The sequence below is a fragment of the Channa argus genome, chromosome 21 (genome assembly GCF_033026475.1).
Source record: "Channa argus isolate prfri chromosome 21, Channa argus male v1.0, whole genome shotgun sequence".
NCBI lineage: Eukaryota > Metazoa > Chordata > Actinopteri > Anabantiformes > Channidae > Channa > Channa argus.
In genome coordinates this window covers 13,815,997-13,834,755 of record NC_090217.1, presented here as the reverse complement: position 1 = coordinate 13,834,755, position 18,759 = coordinate 13,815,997, and the positions used below count along the sequence as shown (strand labels likewise).

At 37.5% G+C, this 18,759-nt stretch overlaps 1 protein-coding gene and 1 long non-coding RNA gene across 2 annotated transcripts; one reads left to right on the top strand and one right to left on the bottom strand.

Annotated features, from left to right (window-relative positions):
* Positions 1 to 511: 511 nt before the first annotated feature.
* etnk1 (ethanolamine kinase 1) lies at positions 512 to 13,855 on the bottom strand. The gene is made up of 8 exons (XM_067489787.1): positions 13,568 to 13,855; positions 11,989 to 12,248; positions 11,612 to 11,752; positions 10,325 to 10,467; positions 6,234 to 6,317; positions 5,966 to 6,126; positions 4,077 to 4,150; positions 512 to 3,947 (listed from the first exon to the last, which is right to left on the bottom strand). The coding sequence occupies exons 1-8, from the start codon at positions 13,712 to 13,714 to the stop codon at positions 3,875 to 3,877; spliced, it is 1,083 nt and encodes a 360-aa protein (XP_067345888.1). The 5' UTR covers positions 13,715 to 13,855; the 3' UTR covers positions 512 to 3,874.
* LOC137106473 (uncharacterized) lies at positions 6,046 to 7,697 on the top strand. Its single transcript, XR_010911958.1, has 2 exons — positions 6,046 to 6,144; positions 7,479 to 7,697. It is a non-coding gene; the product is annotated as an uncharacterized lncRNA (long non-coding RNA).
* Positions 13,856 to 18,759: the final 4,904 nt, after the last annotated feature.

Sequence of the window (18,759 nt, the reverse complement as noted above, 5' to 3'; positions counted from 1 at the left end):
GCCAAAAGTTTTCGCTCACCCATCCAAATAAATGAATTCAGGTGCACAAAGCAAGATCCATAAAGACATGGATGAGTGAGTTTGGTGTGGAAGAACTTGACTGGCCTGCAGAGTCCTGACCTCAACCCGATAAAACACCTTTGGGATGAATTAGAGCGAAGCCTGCGAGCACTGTGTATTATGTATTTCATAAACACACTCCTAAACCTGGTGGAAAGCCTTCCCAGAAGAGTTGAAGCTGTTATAGCTGCAAAGGGTGGGCCGACGTCATATTAAACCCTATGGATTAAGAATGGGATGTCACTAAAGTCCATATGGGTCTAAAGGCAGGTGAGCGAATACGTTTGGCAATAGTGTATGTAGAGTGTGCCATGTAAATACATTAATATATTTGTTTTATAAAACTAAATAATGGCTACTTTCCTAGTAATCAAAATTGTTTTAAAATGAAATCTGCCTAAATTTGAATTATGACTCAAGGTAAGATACACAAGATGAAACAAAACACAAATAAGGGTAAATAGACTTTATTATTCAAAGCATGTTTACAGTATTCAAAATGTACATGTTTAATCTGACCTTTTTAGCTCTGGCAACTTCTAACTTTATTGCAACTTTCAGAAAATAAAGGAACAGCCCTATGTACATTCATCCAAATTTGAGAAAAAGTTAAGGTATTATCACATTTGTTTACTGTATGTATTAACATATGCTACAGTGACCAGAGATACAAAGAAAAAGGATTTTTACAATGTTACATACACACTTCTGAAATGTAGTGCAGATTCATATTATAAACAGTACTGCGATGACCTCTGATAGTCAGTGAGAATTCTGTTTCACATAGAAGGGGAGGTAAAGCCTATAGAAAATATTCTAGCAGTTCAACATTTTAAATATGCTTAATATCTGTTAGCTGAATTTGAAAATCAGCATTAATTTATGCATGTAATGTGTAAACATGGTCTGACAGTGTATTACCAGACACCCCATAGAAAACAATCTTCCACAGACCCATAAGTTCCTCCCTGGCAACTCGAATCAGTAACTTGACAAGTACACTTTTATTAAAAAAAATAATTTATACATTTGAAAAGCCACGGGCCACATGCACAGGCAGACCAATACTTCAATGCCTACTCCTTGGCTAGTACAGTGCAGGAGTGTAAAACATGGGTGAACAATCCAGTCCTGTCAATGAAAGTCTCTTCACAAAGCCTTGGAAACTAAGTGCAGCAGAGGGCACCTGGGCACAACTGTTCTTTTTTTTTAAAATGCATTTTGGGGTAAACTATATTTTTTTTCTATACACACATTTTGTGTTGTTCATGTTGAAAAACTGCTTAGAAAACTGAGTCAAATTTATTCTTTTTTGAATATGCTAATTTTGCTCCTTAGTCATCCGTTACTGCATCACAAACTCTCAAACACTTCAGCCTTTTATATTGTATTTTAAATATGTATAATAACCGTCAAATTAATTAAGGCTGTTTATGTAATTCTCTTTATGATACATGGAGAATGAATTATGTACATGTAGATTTCAGCACTTTGGTGTAGGCATGTTAAAATAAAAAACAAAGGGACAAGTTATTTTTAGTTTTTAAAGGAGCCTCCTAAAGTACTTTTAAATAATATAAAAACTATTAACAGTTAACATTATGGCTGTAGCCATGGAGTGCGCATTGGGGGGTTGGGACCAACTCATTCCCCAATTATATAACATATCATGAACCAATGACTCAATGCTTGTAGTACTGTGTGCTTCTACAACCTGACTAGTACTCATTTCCTCACTGCTCAAATTATTTTTCTTACTATGAGCCTGAGCTGAAATGCTGAGAAGCTGAAATGTCACGGCCACCCTTCCTCTTGCTTTTGATATTGCTGACTGTGAATGAAAACTGACCGTAATAAAACAGCCTGCACATCATATAACAGTTATGCCATTTCTCATAAGCAAGTACAGCTACACAGTATATTATGCAATCAATTAAAAGCTACTTCTTTCTACATAAATGATACATGTAGTGCAACATAAATGGACTCTTAGCCTTAACAGCTAACGTTAGTCATAGTTAACTGGTTGTGAGCCAGGGAGAAAAATGTCACAATAATATGACCAAAGTAAATAAATGACAAAAGAAAATGCTAAAAATCTAATTTAGGTTTAGTATTTCATCAATGGCTATTTGAATTATGAACCTGCTGTCATCACTGCTTCTGAATTTATCTGCTGTCTATTAATGCAATAAAAGTCCACCAAAATAATAGAATTGGCAGTAAGAGTAATTAAGATTACATCTGCTAACGATTTAGCTATTTCACAGGCTGGTGCTATGTTGACTGCTGTAGTAGAGCAAATTAATTTGTACTTTTTTTGTTAAAATAGTGAGGGGGAGAGGGGGAACCACAGTAGCCACAGTTTTTTCTCTTTCAGCAGATGGTGCCGTGGTTTTTTAGGTTTCACTAACTGAATTTCATTACATTTTTTTTTAACTTGACACAGAACCAAGCAGAAATAGCCAACTTAACTTCCTTTTTCTAAGCCTTACTGCAGACTTTCATTTCAACATTTGGGGCTTTAAATGATAAATGTCAACAATGGTTCAAGGATCCGATGGTCAAAAAGGCCATTTCACAAATTTGTGAATGAAAACTGGTCTACTTGTACATAAAAATGTGAGTTGTTTGATGGTCAGGACAGAACAGCAGTGTTTTTTTTTTTATATATGGTTCCCAAACATACCCTGATATAAAGCAGATACTACAATGGTTTGGTCTTGCCTAGTGCAGCATGGCCCACTGTATGTCAGTGTATGAAGTCTGTAACACTGCTACCATGTTACCTAAAACCAAATTTCCTACCAAGCATTATGAACATGGAATGTTCCAACTACAGTGAAAATCATTTTTGTCAGTGAAGATTTGGACAAAAATTAAGTGTAGTAAAAAAAAGAAACAAGAAGCCTACATTACAGCAAAAATTTCCATCAAGTCAAACTGCTGTTCAGTGACATACAACTATTTAACTCAAGGAATGTAAACACATGTTTCTCCTACAACCTGGTTCTGGTGTCAGTCTAAAAAGGCAAATTCCACAAGGCCCCGCCAAGCTACGAAGCGACAGCGACTACATGGCTATTCTGGTGCACCACCCATGGACAATACACTTAGAAAGACATAAGAGAACACCAGAGTCACAAGGCACGCCACACATTTTTGTTGTGGTGTGGCTTCCATCCCATGGATTTAAGGAATAGCACTGGCCTTTCCATTTTAGCATTTGTTTCTTTTTTTACCTGGATCTATAGCAAACAAAGCAGGCCTTTTATTGCTGTTATGTCTGTATAGATTTGGTTTTTAGCTGTACTCTAAAGGTCCTCCTCATAAATGTGCATATAAGGAAGGTTTCTCCCACAAACCAGATTAGTGTTTGGGCCACCTGTCAGTCATGCAGGTGGCTATGGTTTGTTTGTAAATGAGGTGACACACCACCTCAATCTAACAGTTTATAGTGATATGAGCAATGATAAAAGCTGCTTAAAAACATGCCAGTATCAGATTAATATCACTTTTGATATTAGAATAATTGATGTGATGCCAATAAATTTAGATAGGTGAACTTCACATTATATCAGGTCTCAACACACCCGCACTGCAAATTGTAGGCTACCTTCTGGTTAACAAAGGTGTGACTTCAGATGATGGATAAGATTGGGATCCCTTCAGCCTTTAGAGATAAGGACAGCAGAGGGGCAAACTCCGTGTCTAGCTTTTCCCTACGCAGACCCCCAGAGGGTGCCCTGCAGTCGTTACGTGGGGTGCCGAGTAGGTGGGAAGGGAAGAGGAGAAGATGAGGAGGTGGGAGCTTTTATTTTGGCAAGTTCAGCTCAGCCACCTCTATTTTCATCTTAAAGTACTGGTTGAAGCGTAGGACTGCATATCTGAAAGTGGTAATATACACAGAGGAGCAGTGTTAGCAATAAGATAAAAGTGTACTTGAACATATATAAATAACCACAATCTGCTGGGGAAAGTTATGTATGCTGTTTTATTTCAAGATTTTAACATACCCCAAGAAGTCAAAGTCAATGGTGGAGAACTTGGCCTGAATAAGAGCCCAGAGACCCCAAAAGAAATGAGAGGCCTGGACATAAAGGAGAGAGGAAATGGTAACAGTGAGACAAAACATTTACATGTACTCATGTCTGTATATAAATACAATTTATAATTACCCAACACAGCTTGAGCAATTATGAAACTAGCATCTGACCAATAATGGCAACAATATTTAGCTGACACATAAACACAACTATTTTATTCTTTAAAATGCCATCGCCCACACTGCCTTGTCTTCTTCTTCCTGTGAGGGAGCAAAAATGTGGTCCAGAGGACAGCACTGAGCCTCACCAGGCTAGCTGGACATTAAAGCCTCTTTTGAGGCATGAAATGCATTAATTTGATGGTAACAGAACATGTCATTTACTGCACTGAAACTGATCATTAGTCATCAGATCATTAGTCTGAAATTAAAAAATAAATTAAAAAAAAAATTAAAATAAAAGCCCTATTGGTGATGCCAGTGCATAAAGTGTCCTAAGGTAAATAGTTCAATCATTCAATCCCTGTCTTGCCTTTACAGTCTGTAACTTTGCCAGACTGAAATTAAGTGAGCTTATTATCAAGTCCAGTAGATTATTTTTCACACCACAATGGTACCTTGTCAACTTTCATCTTTAACTAAAACAACTCCTCCTGCAACTCTCTCCCTCACTGTCTGGGCTATGTCTGAATGAAGCCATGAGGAACATTAATAACATTAATTAGTAAAAGTAATCTATATCTGAAAGGCAGCAATGTTACCTATTCCATGTGTGAAAAGGGCTTATAAGTGCCTCCCATATGACTGCTGCATTAACAAGCACATGACAAACATTCTTCCCCCATTCACAGCACGTAATGTAGGTGACAGCCCGCACTATTCCGTTTATCCCACATCCCACTATGTAATGCAAATTTCCTGATGCAACACACGGCAGCAGAGCTAGAAAATCAACTCAGAACAAGGGCCTAGGAATCCCACTGTCCTCTACACTGAATTTCCCCTTTACACAAAATGGGAAATGTTTAAATTTGATTATTATTAGGAAAGGGAGATTATGCTGTCGCATAAAAACTTTTGCTTTAACAACTTTTTCTTATTGTGCTTCACAAATGAAGCTCTGATCCTGTATTAAAATAGTTCTAGTTATGAGAAACAAAATTCTTTAAGATGTTAAAAATGCCTAAATCATAAAATTGAGTCCAGTTCTGACTCTGTCACTCCATTGCCAGCACCATCAGCTCTCTGGAGGTACAAGAGTAATGTCAGGAGTCAGAACAAAACTATTTCACAGAAAGGAAGTCATGTTACCTTGGTGATATGGAATTGGCAGGCGCGTCACCTCTTCTCATTTGCCTTAGTGTGTGGGCTTGTCTACACTGCAGTCATAGCATTTGCCACTTCATAATGGCTGCATTGTTTTTGGAGGCATTCAGGGACAGTACAGATTGTCGGTCACCCATGTTTTGAAAACATTCATAGACCAAATGTAATTGTTTTGGAAAAGCTTTACTTTTTTGACATTGCTGCAATGATGCTTTTGGTGATATCATTTACAATGTTTACAGTACGTTTTAGACTAACAGCCTTGCTTGTGATGATTTTCTTTTGGTTATTTTGGGAAATGGTCTGCTTATATGTTAGTTTACTACATTGCTTCTCATTCACTGATTCGACAGCTGCCACCCTATTTAATGGATACAGCCCTGTTACTGGGGAACAGTTTGAGTCATGTTTCATCTTGAGTTCATTTAGACAGAAAAGTTAGTATCTTGAAACTTTACCTTAAAGATTAGTCATGTGCAGGTATACTGTAGAGTATTATACTGTGATTTACAATGTCTGTGTACACATGCTTACCAGGGCAAATTGGTTGACTTGGACATAAAGTATCTCCACTTCTCTGTCAGACACATCACTGCCCTGGCCTTTGTGCTCCTTATAGGCTTCCAAGTAGGAGCGCAGCCACTGCAGCTGAAAGGCCCGTTTTGGGTAGTGACTATAATCTACCTCATTCAGGCCTGGAACACATAAACAAGGTTTGTGAGAAATAAATATGACCTAAATTGTCACTCAAATACACACACACACCTTTTTATATAGGTCAGGAAGTACATGTTCAACATACCAGCAAACTCATTGAAATGGTTCCCAATGTCGTAGGCTTGGTAATTGTACCCAGCATATTCGTAGTCAATGAACTTTACATTACCTAAAAAGAGAAGCAGCACTGTTTAGACAGAGACAGGGAAAGTAGACATTAAATGATTATGTTGTGTTTTCCCTTTGATAACTTAGAATGTCAAGGATTTTTTTATACTGTAACTGCCTTCTTGTCTGGGTTGCTAGCTGGCTACAGCGGATTTTGGGGCAAGCAATAAGAGTTTGCATTTTGAGCTAATTAGACTGTAGAGAAAGACTTCAGCACAGAAACAAATGCAATAAAAAGGGGAAAGAGACACACATTTAGATGTATTCGGAAAATAACTGCTGGCAAACACAAACCAAAACAACCATGGTGTCAGGGTCAGCATGCATATTTAGAATCCAACTTCCTGTTAGTTAAATTCCATGCCTTCATGTTTTAACATTTTAAATTAGAGCTTTCTATAGACTATAAGGAAAGCAACCCAAAAGGGAACCAATAGATAGCTTGCACATATTAATAGAACTCCAGTATAATGTAAGGCAACAAAAGATTTACAAAAAGCTGAGTGTTCAGCCTTTTTCCAGAGTTCCACAAAAACAGCTAAGCAGGAATAAATACAGAATAAAAATGTGCAAAGAAATGGAATGCATACATGTCTTTTCAGAGAATGTCTGCCTTGGACACATACACAAAATGAGGGAAAATAGCCAAGTCAAAGTTTTGTTTAAGAGTGATGGAGGAAGAAAAGAAAATATAAAGAAATCAGAGAGACAAAGGGAAGAAGACAGAGAAACTAAAAAGCCTTGTAGAAAAGCTCAGCAAGTTACCAAATTAAATGGACTGAAACACAGTTTGATATATGGGCTTTCTTAGAAACCAAATAGATTTATAGCCATTAGACGCAGCTGTACATGCTCAGATAAAAGTAAAAAAATAAACCTACTACTTTAAAATCTGAGAGCATGGAAAGAGACTGGCAATGAATGTGTTACCATCTGATAGCATTAAGTAGCCGTCGAAAATGTGAGGTGTATGAAAAAGTTGTTCTCAAAATACAAACTCTTACTTTTACAAGCCCCGTTGCTACAGAAACATTAACAAAACACTTAAGTTTGTAGAATTTTGAAGCATACACCTAATTAAATGTCTCTACTCTTATATCTTTTGGTTTCCTTTGGTTCTTATTTATTTAACCTACATATGCATGTACAATTATTTTTTTAGGTAGTGCTGGACTACAAGAAAGACACTTTGAGTTGGGTTACCAGCCAGCGTGTAGGTCCTAGCGGGACACAACTGAACACCTCCGGGCAGTGGCTATAGCCCCCCTGTGCAGCAGATGAAAAGGTTGGGGCAAACACATCTTTCACACAAGCTCACTCTCTCACTGACACATTTGTGTTTTATCCATTCTTGCTCCAACGCAACGTGTTGAAACATCAGGCCCACTGCCAAAAATTCCATTCCATTCATTTTCTGCCCCCTAAAATGTGCAACCTCACTTCCTTCTCACAACACTCCCCCTCCAATGCTCCCTTTCCATTGGTTGTCTGAGAACCCAATAGCATGTCAACTCAGCTGCTTCTGCAAATGACAGAATCACAGAGGCTTCCTGTTGGCTGTTGAGCAGTAGAGTTTGTGGTCCTTATGATCTAAGTAAAACATGTGAAATTTTTTTTCTCTTTGCAAACAGAGTCAAGTGAGATGGGCAGGCAAACTACAGCACCCTGTAATCAAGGCTAAGACAAAAACTAAGAGAAAAAAGAAAGTAACAGTATTAGTTAAATAGAATTTAAACTTAACAGTTTCTGAGGAAAACAGTGATCGCTTCCACCACTTCTGTTTATGAACTTATCAATACAGGAAGTGATGGTTTCACTGCTGTTATATTTGGCAGACAAGTAGTTTTAACTCAGCAACTACAGCTGAGAAGAACGGAATTTTATTCCATATCTTTTTTTCAATGCGCCGAAAGAACAAAGTAGCACGAACTTCTGATCAGATAGCTTGAGACACGGTCTCACAGTAGCTTTCCATTGTAGGAGTGTTCTAGTTATGATATTTTTGTCTTTTTTTTTAGGACATTCTGTATGTGATTACACTAGAGGTACTAAGATAAGGGAAAATTAATTTCTCCTTTAGAATACTTCTTAACAGAAGTCTCTCATCTTACTGAATGAAGATGGAAACATGGTTCTGCAAAACATGCAGGAAATTCATGCACAGACTTGTACAACAGATTTGAATATCACCATACTATATGATTTGCTCTCCATTTGTCAAAACTGGATGTACATGATTTTAAGAGATGCCCATGCTGGCCCTTTGCCTAATCCTAGTGGTACTTTATAATTTTCCTTGCTGAACCATTGAGCAGATGTTTGATATGCAGAAACACAGATTCAAATGAGATTCCACAATGTTTGTCCCCCGTTTTAACGACATTTCACCAATATTCCTTGTCTGTGTGGTTAGGCAAAGATCATTTCCGGCATTTTTACAGAAACATGTTTCTACCTTAAAAGCCTTATGATATTTTATATTATTATTTTTCTAATGTCAACAAATCCCATAAAATGATCAAAAAAAATAAGTCATTAGCCCGTCTCTATATAACAACTTTTCCGGCCCGTTTGTTGCTGAGCCAAGCCTGTTCATTCCTTCTATAGACACAAAAAAAAGCTGGGCAAGATAAGCATTTTTCACAAACAGGAATAAACAACTTATTGAGTACTATTAATATTTAGAAGTATAAACATTTAGTACACCAATGCGTATTTGTTGAAGATTAGAAAAATATAGAATATCATGAGACACTTTGATGGTCTGTCCAATGATCAATATTAGTGGTTTGAAATGGAAATTCTTAAGTAAGAATATACACAGTGTTTTATATTTTAGGATGGCGCTCAGACTAACTTAAAAGTGCAAACCAAGGGAAACATTTGTGTAATAACCACCACTATAAATAGCCTAGCAATAAAGGTGTCAGAGACAACTGGTGGCAGTGGAGTAGAATTAGAGCGTGACAAGTAGGTACGTGGCTCCTACTGCTGCCATGAACTCATCCCGATTAGCCTGAGCAGTGGGCAGACTACGTGAGGGCCCTCAGAGCCGACTGTGCGTGAATGTCTCTCTCCATTGCCCTCCAGGGGCAAGGCGGCGCAGGGCAGCCACAGCCTCGGCTGTCATTCCTAGGGGAGAAAGGCTAGACAGAAGGAGCTGTGAGAAGGGACTCGCCCCTCGTCGCAAAAGACGAGGGGACTGACAGCTCTTAAACCCTCCCTTTAACACCCCCACCCCACATACATAAAAATGTTGTTCTATCCTCTTTCTCCTTGTTTTTTTCTGTCACCTGTTTACCCTTCCATTTCTCTGGTAAATAAGATAATACAACTGGTACAGTCTCATTGACTGATGTAGTTAAAGTCGCTCAGTGCAAAAGTTAGATACTAAGTTGACATAGGGGACATGAAGACATGTTGCTTGACATTCATACCATCCATAAATGGCAACATTACTAAAGCACTTAAAAAGTGCTATTAAGAAAACTCAAGCTTTGTATGTTGCATGTAATGGCATTGTTTGTTTAGGCTGATAACAGTTCTGTATTTTTCTGCAAAGAACTAGAACAACAGATTACACAAAAATTGAGAAACAAACTAAATAAGAATTTGCTTTAACTTGCACTAATTTATAAAAAGTCACTGGCAAGAAGTCTCAGCAGAATGCTAATACATTAAAATCAGACTCTAATGCAGTGCACTTTATGGAAAACCACAATTACCAAATTAGTCCCAACATAACATGTGATGTGTATGGGGCATCATTATGAATAAGGATTAAAACCCCAGCATTAGCACAACATTTTAATGACTGGACTGCCGTGTCTGATCATTCTAGTTCTATGCCTGCAGGCCATTGCAGTGACAATGAGTGAAGCATCTGAGTAGGTGTGAGGAAGTGCAGGTAATGCAATCCTACCTTAGTGTAGGAACCTATGCAAATCACACAACAACACAATCAGTCATACAATAATGTCCACGACTACACTTTCAGTTTATACTCACCCGCCTCCTTGTTGTAGATGATGTTTTTGCAAAGCAGATCATTGTGGCAGAGAACTACGGGGGAGCCCAGCATAGATAAGCTCTGCTGGAGCCACACCAGCTCTTCGCGCAGGCATTGTGGGCTGGGCACCTCCATGCTCAACCTTGAGGGGGAAGAGAGTCAAAAAAAGCGATACGAATATTGAGCAGAGGTAGGAGTAATACTTGGGAGGAGGGATAAATATATAGTAATGACACACATAGTGCAACTTGCATACAACAGTATACTACCAATAAAGGTTTGTTTCCATACCTTTTGTAGAAAATGCCATCATTGAAAACAATTATGTCATGAAAAAACAAAATAAGCCCTTTTCCTACTTCAATTGTTTAATATATATTACATTTAGTAATCTGTCAGCTACCACCTGTAGGACCTGATTGAGAGAAAAGGAGGCAATGAACAAATGTTCAGCAACACATATTGGAAAGGGCAAGATTTGACAGTCCTGGTTTCTAGCACTCCACCTATTTGTTTTTAATGTAACATACAAAAACCCACAGATACTGTGTGGCAGTGTTTTTATAAGCGTTTATTAGCATTTCTCTTATAGTATTAAAATGTGGGTGGCTACCATAGATAACAAGCTAGAAAAGTCAATGTTTGCTCTTCATTTGAGGTGCCAATTTAGATCAAGGCAGTTGTTAGGGCCAAAATGAGACTTTAAATCATGAAGATTAAATGCGGCCAATATGCTCATTATGCGTGACTGAAATTGAATAATCATAAACCTGTTTGCCTGTCATGCTGTTGTGTTCTTTGTCTAAGTCCTGACACAATGCAAGCGGAAGAGAACTTATGTAAACTATACATTTATATAGAAATATAGTAGTCTTGTAACAATGACGTTACCTATAAAAGACTGATAGATTGCTTCAAGACTGGATAAATACGTTACTACATATCCCATTTATGACCCCTGCTACTATTGGACATTGCTATTAAGGAAAGTCACAAATGTTTGTGTGTGCATTCCCCACTGTGACAAGCATTCCATGTACTTCCTCAGTTTTGTGAAATATGTATACTGATAATGAAACTCTTTGTCTGTTGGGCCATCAGATCTTACTGTTTTGATCATTCTTGACTCAATGATAACAGAGATACAGGGTTTATAATGTCACAAGGAGGTAAAAGAAAACAGAAACATATCAGAGTGACTGCTGTATGTTCCCTAACAATGTAACTAGATGGCCTTTTTTTTTTTTTTTTTTTTTTACTGCTCAGTCCTGTTAACATGGGCTTACCTGGCATTCTGCTCAGGGTCCTTGAAATACTTGGGGATAAGAGCAAAGTACTTGCCCATCTTTAGCCAGAGGTCAGACTGTGGCATCCAACCATTATGGGCATGGATGGCATGATACTTGGCCAGTTGCCTGGCAATAAGCCTACAAGGTAGAAAAGAGAGATTTGGAAAGAATGTGAAAGCAGCAATGAGCAACCAGGGTCCATGTAAGCAATTTTTCACAAAAAGTTTAAAGTACTTTCAGATACAGCGTGACAAGTTCTTTTCACAATTAGGCAAATACAACACGCAAATTAATGCAGTAAAAATATAGGACTCAGTTTGAGTGTTAACTTTTTGAAAACACTACACCTGTCACGCATTTAATAAATTATTTACCTGAAAACAGCCTGGCTGCGAATGTGTTCAGGCTCCAGGGCAGTCCCTTGCAGAAATTCATAACATAGGCCATTGTTGAAAGTACAGTAGAGACGTGGGGCACAACGGTGTGCATGCAGTACTCGAAAACTTTTCACTTCATTTTCCCTGTCAACCAACAGCTCCGTTTTGTTGCCATAAATACGGACCAAAACCACATCCTGCATGACTGCACCCGCATAACAGCCCAGCAGCTTATTGGTTATTCCATCTGTAAAAAACTAACAACAAATAGAGGGAGGAGTGGAGAACAGGTAATTAATGCAGGCACAGACTGTCTGATGCTTCAGTAAGATGAAAGTAGCACCATCCTTGACATTAAGAGAGATTATTAAAGTGATGACTAAAATATAAACATACTAAAACATAGCCATACAATCTTAGGGTCTGCATGGGTTGATTTTGGCTTAACTATGCCTTTTGGAGCTGTGAACATTTTTGGGGAGACAAGAGAGTGAGTGCCAATATAGCAGCCCTAATTATTCACTCTATAAGGGATTGACTGAGAATGACAGGACTGTGAGAAATTTTAGTTTGCATGAGGATGCTATGGCTGGCATTTGCAGAGTTGGCACTTTGCTCTCATTGATGAATATAGGAAACAGTGGTAGAGCATGTGAACAGATCCCATCCACACTGTGCTTATAAAGTCCAGCCACACCTCCTGTGTGTTACTGAAAAGCAAAACAATTTACTTTCTGGGTCTATGCCTGGGCTCGAATCTCGCTGTGTCTGAGGAGCTCTCTCTTGTCTGCTTTTTAGGGGGAAATTAGTCCTTTTTCTCTTTGGCAGCTCAAACAGGACAATTACAGGACTAGATTAGTTAAGTCATACTGTATATGCAAAACCTAAATGCAAATAACATTTAATCATAATCTGTCTGCTTCCAAAAATGTACAGGATTTCTACTAATCTCAAGTCTATAAATTTCCACATAGGCAGCAAGAAGAAATTTGATGGCTATATAATATATAACCTATAAGGTATAACCTTCTGGCAAGTTCATCATGCATTAGCTCCCCGTGTGAATGTTAGATCTTCATTACATTCACGTGGATTAGCCAACTTAACTTATGTAAGACGCAACTGATGTACACGGTATTGGAATTAACGCAGATGAACAAGCGTCAGTAGATTTAGCGACTGCGCCAACAACTGCGAGACTCCCACTGTTTGATCATGACCTGAGGTGACGCAGATGCTATTTGCAAAGGCAAATACTTAACCCTTAATGGGACGATCTAGTAATTAAATAAATAAAAAATAACAAAGTCATTTTGAAGGTGGCAGCTAAGCTGCTTTTTGTGTCATTTTGCCTGTTAGATTCGCGTTAAATTGTGCTAATTAAATCAAGTAACGTTGGTAAAAACCGTTAGCTACTCTGGTTTTCAGTTGAACACACCTTGCTAGAAAATAGTGGGTTCGCGATTTTCAACAATGTTTAATTAAAAAGAGATTAATAATCATGCATTGGCAAAGTGGGGATACATGTTATACCAAGCACGCTAGCAGTAAAATGCAAAAATGAATTGAACCGCACCTTCATTTTGACCTCGGACGGCTTCCAGCTCGGTCTCAGCGCCTTGATCAGCTTCAGAGCACCGGATCTGTAGTCGTTCTCATCTACAGTCACATCTATTTTGGGCACAGCAGGAGCTTCGTCGGGTACGTGAATGTAGTTGGCCATGGCTAAATCTTTATTTCTTTAAATGTATTACACTTGTGACAACTGAAGTGATACACGCAACGCCTAAATGCGCAAACTATTGAAACCGTGAGCAGCGGCGCGATATATAATCGTGGAGAACTCACGGAAGGGCAACGCCTCTCAAACAAATCCCACCCACTTAAAAAAAAAAAAGAAAGGAAAGAAACGCTCTCCCGATGCATGCTGGGAGTGGAATGACTCACTGGAAGCGCCTGTTCGTGTTATCAGCGTGAACCGACGGCGGAGCTTAACCACTAATGTATGTTTGTGGGAAAAATGTCCTTATTTTTACAATTCTCTTCAGTTAATGCTTAGCACCAACTAGCAAAACACCGAAACCTATAGGACACACATAAAAATCTTATGACTTAGACATCTCAATTGTAATGTGTGGGGAAAGTCGGTGGTCCTCGGTGACCATAAACAAACGTACACCTTTTGCAGACGTAGCTGAATATGCTGCTGATGTCACATCCGTAATCTTCCAGAATGAAATGAGCTTTGTGTCAAGTCTGTCAGTGCTGTGAAGGCCAGTTGTCAGACAGAGCGGCTAAATCCATTTAAACTCGAGTTAATCCATCTGGGAAATATCCTTACCTCTGCCACACTATAAGGGACCAGCTAAGTTTAAAAAGAACTAGAAAAAGCATTTCCAAAGAGACCGTGCACTATAAATGCTTCAGCACTGAAAGGATTTTCCAAGCAAAGTTGAAAAAAGCTGAACTGTCTTTGCTGAAATAGCTGTAAGTTTAGATTTTGCTGAAATGAAATGTGGTTTCCTTCCTTCACAAGCAAGTATGTGACGTCATTTAAAATATAAAAGATATTAAAAATCCGCATCAAGAAATGATGTCCTTTGTAAATTAAACGTTTTAAAGTTTGAACAGTGTTTCTAGCTGAGATTATGACGAGGTAGTTAGGCGCCAAATAACCTATGAAGATGGACGTCATAATAATAATAATAATAATAATAAAGATTAGGATACCATTACTGCGAATACTCCAGCATTCACTTTAAAATCAATTTAAAATTAAAGATAGTTTCATTAATATAGAGAAGATCACCATATGGTTTCTCATCTGTCTGAATATTAATTGACAGCTATTTTTCAGTCATACTAATATAAACACATCTTAACCAACATAGAAGAATTGTTATTGTTAATCTTTTGTTTTAAACTTGACTTTGGATTTACAATCAAATATTTAGAATCGATATATAAAGTTACACCCTTAATGCTTTGTGCTGTCAAGCATCTGTACCCTGTTTTTTTTTTTTTTTTTTTTTTAATGTTTATCAGCAGACTCCTGGTCTTATTCTGAATCACTGTTCTTCCTTTATTTGCACATTCTTAACTGTTTCCATATTTATAGCTCCATTGTTGCATCCAGAGGTTCTACCTCTCTTTTGTCTGAGAATTTGTAATCTGAGACGGAGCCTTATGCAACAAATTAACAAGTGGTAAATCTCCACACAAATATTCAGTGGGGTGGGGGTGGTTTTGGTATCGGTCCAATTTACATGCACTGGATAGGAGAAAAATGTCTCAGGCAAGCTTCTAATGTAAAACATAAAGGAAGACCCTTACACGTGGCTTAACTTATGATTACAGAATGCAAAAATAGAGAGTACAAAGGAATCTGTTGAATGCAGTCACAGACAATTCTTTATTAAAAGGTTGGAACTGAGCCACACAAGCCAATGTGAAAGAATGTTGAGTAATCCTATGTTAAACACCAGCACAGACCTGATTATGCCTTTGCTATAAGTCGCTGATATAGATAAAAATTCTCTCCAGTGTAACAACTGGTACCTGGCCATTATGATGTGATAATCAGGTATAGTCTGGGAATTGCTTCCTACTCCCTTGTGTTCTAACCATTTTATTTTACTACTCCATTTGTCCATCTAACCTGCATGCCAACTGAAGACTGTATTTGCATACTGTCTGATCACTAACATTTGGATGACTATACAAATGTGCTGCCCTGCATTTTTTTTTTGTTTGTTTGTTTTGTTTTTTTTAGCTTGGCCTACTTTCCATCTCTCTGTGTCTGTAAGCAAACCATTAGAAACACTCCATAACGTCTGAACAGGACTTTGAATGGTTACTTAAACATATGTTAAAAGACAAACAAAAATGGATGAAAACACACTTTAATCCGCATATAAAATGCTACTAGGGGATGTGGGGTTTTGACAACTTTTATATTTTTCCCCCCTGTCCCTCAGACAGCCTGAAATTCTATTTATTTCAAACAGTGCAACTTAGAATGTCTGTTGCAGAACATACATTTTTCTAAATGTTTAAATATAAATATTCCTTATAACAATGTTGCCAATTTTACGTAGCATACAATTCATGCCAGAGCAGACTTGTTGCTTAGTAACCTATTATAAAACAGTACACGAGATCCCATGGCACCAAGTCCTGCCCTCTATTTAAGCAGCCTCTATATTCAGCAGGGATTTGAATTTTATCTTGATGCATGTCTGACTCTGTCTGGCGTTGACTCACCCTGTAGACACACCCTGCCCTCCACTCATATAGATAGAAACTTACACCTGGGAGCTATTGGTTCCAGGGAATCAACACAGAAAGTAGAAATGGGTGGTTTTCTTTTGTGTGACTTCTTTGTAAATTTTGTAACTTTCCCTTTGAGTTTTAGTTTATTGTCCTTTTAAGGGTAGCTTAAAGGATTTACAAATAGCTACATCCCCGGGAGCAACATATACTAGGAGCAATAGTTCACAGACAGTATTATGCAAGCTTATGTCTATTGTTGTAACCTCTGTAGAAACACAAGAAGGGCTGTAGTTGCTGTTTAGGTTGAAATTGAATCCTAAATCACCAAGACAACACAGCAACAAAGGATTTTATTTACAAGCAAGTATCACAGTACATGCTCCATTCTTCTGAGAAAAAAAGGCCCTGGCTATCAAATCACTGGCTCCATTACTGAGTTTAATATTCACCCAAAACCTTAGCTGACATAATATCTTGTAAAGCAAAAATACATTTACTAAATTCATAAGACAATAAGATAATCAAAAATGCCTCACGTGGCATTTTTCCAGATGTAGCTGGCACTACAAAAATTCAAACATTCAGATTCTGCTTTAATGGAAGCTACGTCCCACCATAGTTGTGTGCTGAATAACAAAGTGTTTATTTATTTGAGTTAATTATTGTTGGTAAATGAGCTACAAGCTAAAATTAGACTTTTACACTCATTGTGTTTGGCATCACCTTGACACACTCCTGACCTTTGGTGCAGCGAACCAGCAGCTAAACTTTCCCAGCAGGACCACCTTGGAAAGACCCAAAGAGAGGAGGTTGTTTAAATGAGTAAAACACTGAGTAGCACTGTTGAAGGTTCTTGAAAGTAATAATACAGTAAAACATTTTCAATATGCACAGTAGATGATTAACACTGGTTAGGTAGTTTCACAGCCCTGCAGTAAAATTTCACACAGAAGTAGTTAAAGAATTTGGTAATATGTGATAAAAGCTCAAAGCAGAATTCCAGCCATCCTGGCTCTGACAAGATGTGTGCTGCCATGCAGAACCCTGTGTACCAGCCTATCTGACGGTCCAGACTAGGAATCCGATTTATAGAGGAACACTAACACTGGCTTTTTAGCTTCTACTGTATGTGGACTCCCTGATCAAATTGTCACTGTGTTTCTCTGCTGATGGCATATAAAATAGAATGCATATAACATACACACTCACTACCTTACTCTGTTATTATAAAATCAAAACTACACTCATGACCTCTACCAAAGCTTTTCTTTTAACTTTAGTAAAAGATTTACAGGAGTAGTTTATTTATTGCTCACAGAATCAGTTTACATTTGTACCATTGTTGCCATATAGTTATATTGAAATAACTACAATTATTCAAAAAATCTCTCTCAGAACTCTAACATGCATTCTGTGACATAATTTAGTCTCATGACAATGCAGGCTATATGAAGGCACTATGTTCCATTTATTTTAGTATTTAAAAAATGCAAACTAAGTGGAAAAAATTGGTATTCTGCTGAAATTACTTGTCTTTGTCACTACCTAATCTGCTCGTACATGCAAAGAAGCAATATGCAGCAGTTTACTCATGCCTGGCATGTTAGCTGAGCTATAATACATTGCTTACTGAGTATATAAAAATTTAAGATGTGGTAAAACTGTATCACATCAGTAAATGGCTATAGTGACATAAAGTAAGATGCAATAAATGAAAGAAGAGAAATTATATTTAATAAGATACATATTAAAAATAAATTATAATTAATAATAGCCAAATTGATCTGATTTATAAAAGCAGGTTATGTAACAATTGAGGCATAAAAAATATTTATGTAATATGTTGATGTGAAATGTAATAATTTTGAGAAAATACAAATATGTAATATGAAATACAAGTTGAAAACCAGGGGCTATATTCACAAAGGACCCCAACAATTGGAGCCCTCATACATAGCTTTTGCTTTCATAGTAACTTTTATAAACAGATTTCAAACATACGATAAAACAAAATAAAATATCGACCTGTTAAATAATTAATACATATGGCATGAAATACGTTCAGTATATCTGAAGGATGATATTTTTCCAACTAACAAAATGAATTATCATACTGTGAGGTGGTCACTTTGCTCAAACAGTGAAGCAACACAGGGTGAAAAGAGCATTTTGATGAATAATTCTACCAAAGGTTAAGAGAGAAGGCCTGCAAACTGCCTTTTCAAGTGTGTTGTTGCTGAGTGAACTGAATTCACGTGTGTGTGTGTGTGTTTATTTACGTGCTCTCCACTCAGGAGCTTCTTTAAGCCTTATGAGGGTTTGTGATTAAGATTAAGAGTGATAAAAATGATCTGAAGAGATGTACATGTTTCACTGCTCATGTGATTGGTTGATCCAAGGCCAAATCATAGAATTCAGTCTCGATTAGGACATGGTATATTTGCATATATTTATTTGCTTATGTGTTTCTAACCTGCTTCTAAAGTAATACTAATC

What these genes read in the sequence shown, in the direction of transcription:
- etnk1 (XM_067489787.1), bottom strand. Translation starts at nt 13,714, where the DNA reads ATGGCCAACTACATTCACGTACCCGACGAAGCTCCTGCTGTGCCCAAA. An exon ending in GACCCTGAGCAGAATGCCAG is followed by an intron (nt 10,468 to 11,611) that starts GTAAGCCCATGT and finishes TTCCCCCTCAAG; the next exon opens with GTTGAGCATGGAGGTGCCCA. An exon ending in CCATTTCAATGAGTTTGCTG is followed by an intron (nt 6,127 to 6,233) that starts GTATGTTGAACA and finishes TATGTGTTCCAG; the next exon opens with GCCTGAATGAGGTAGATTAT.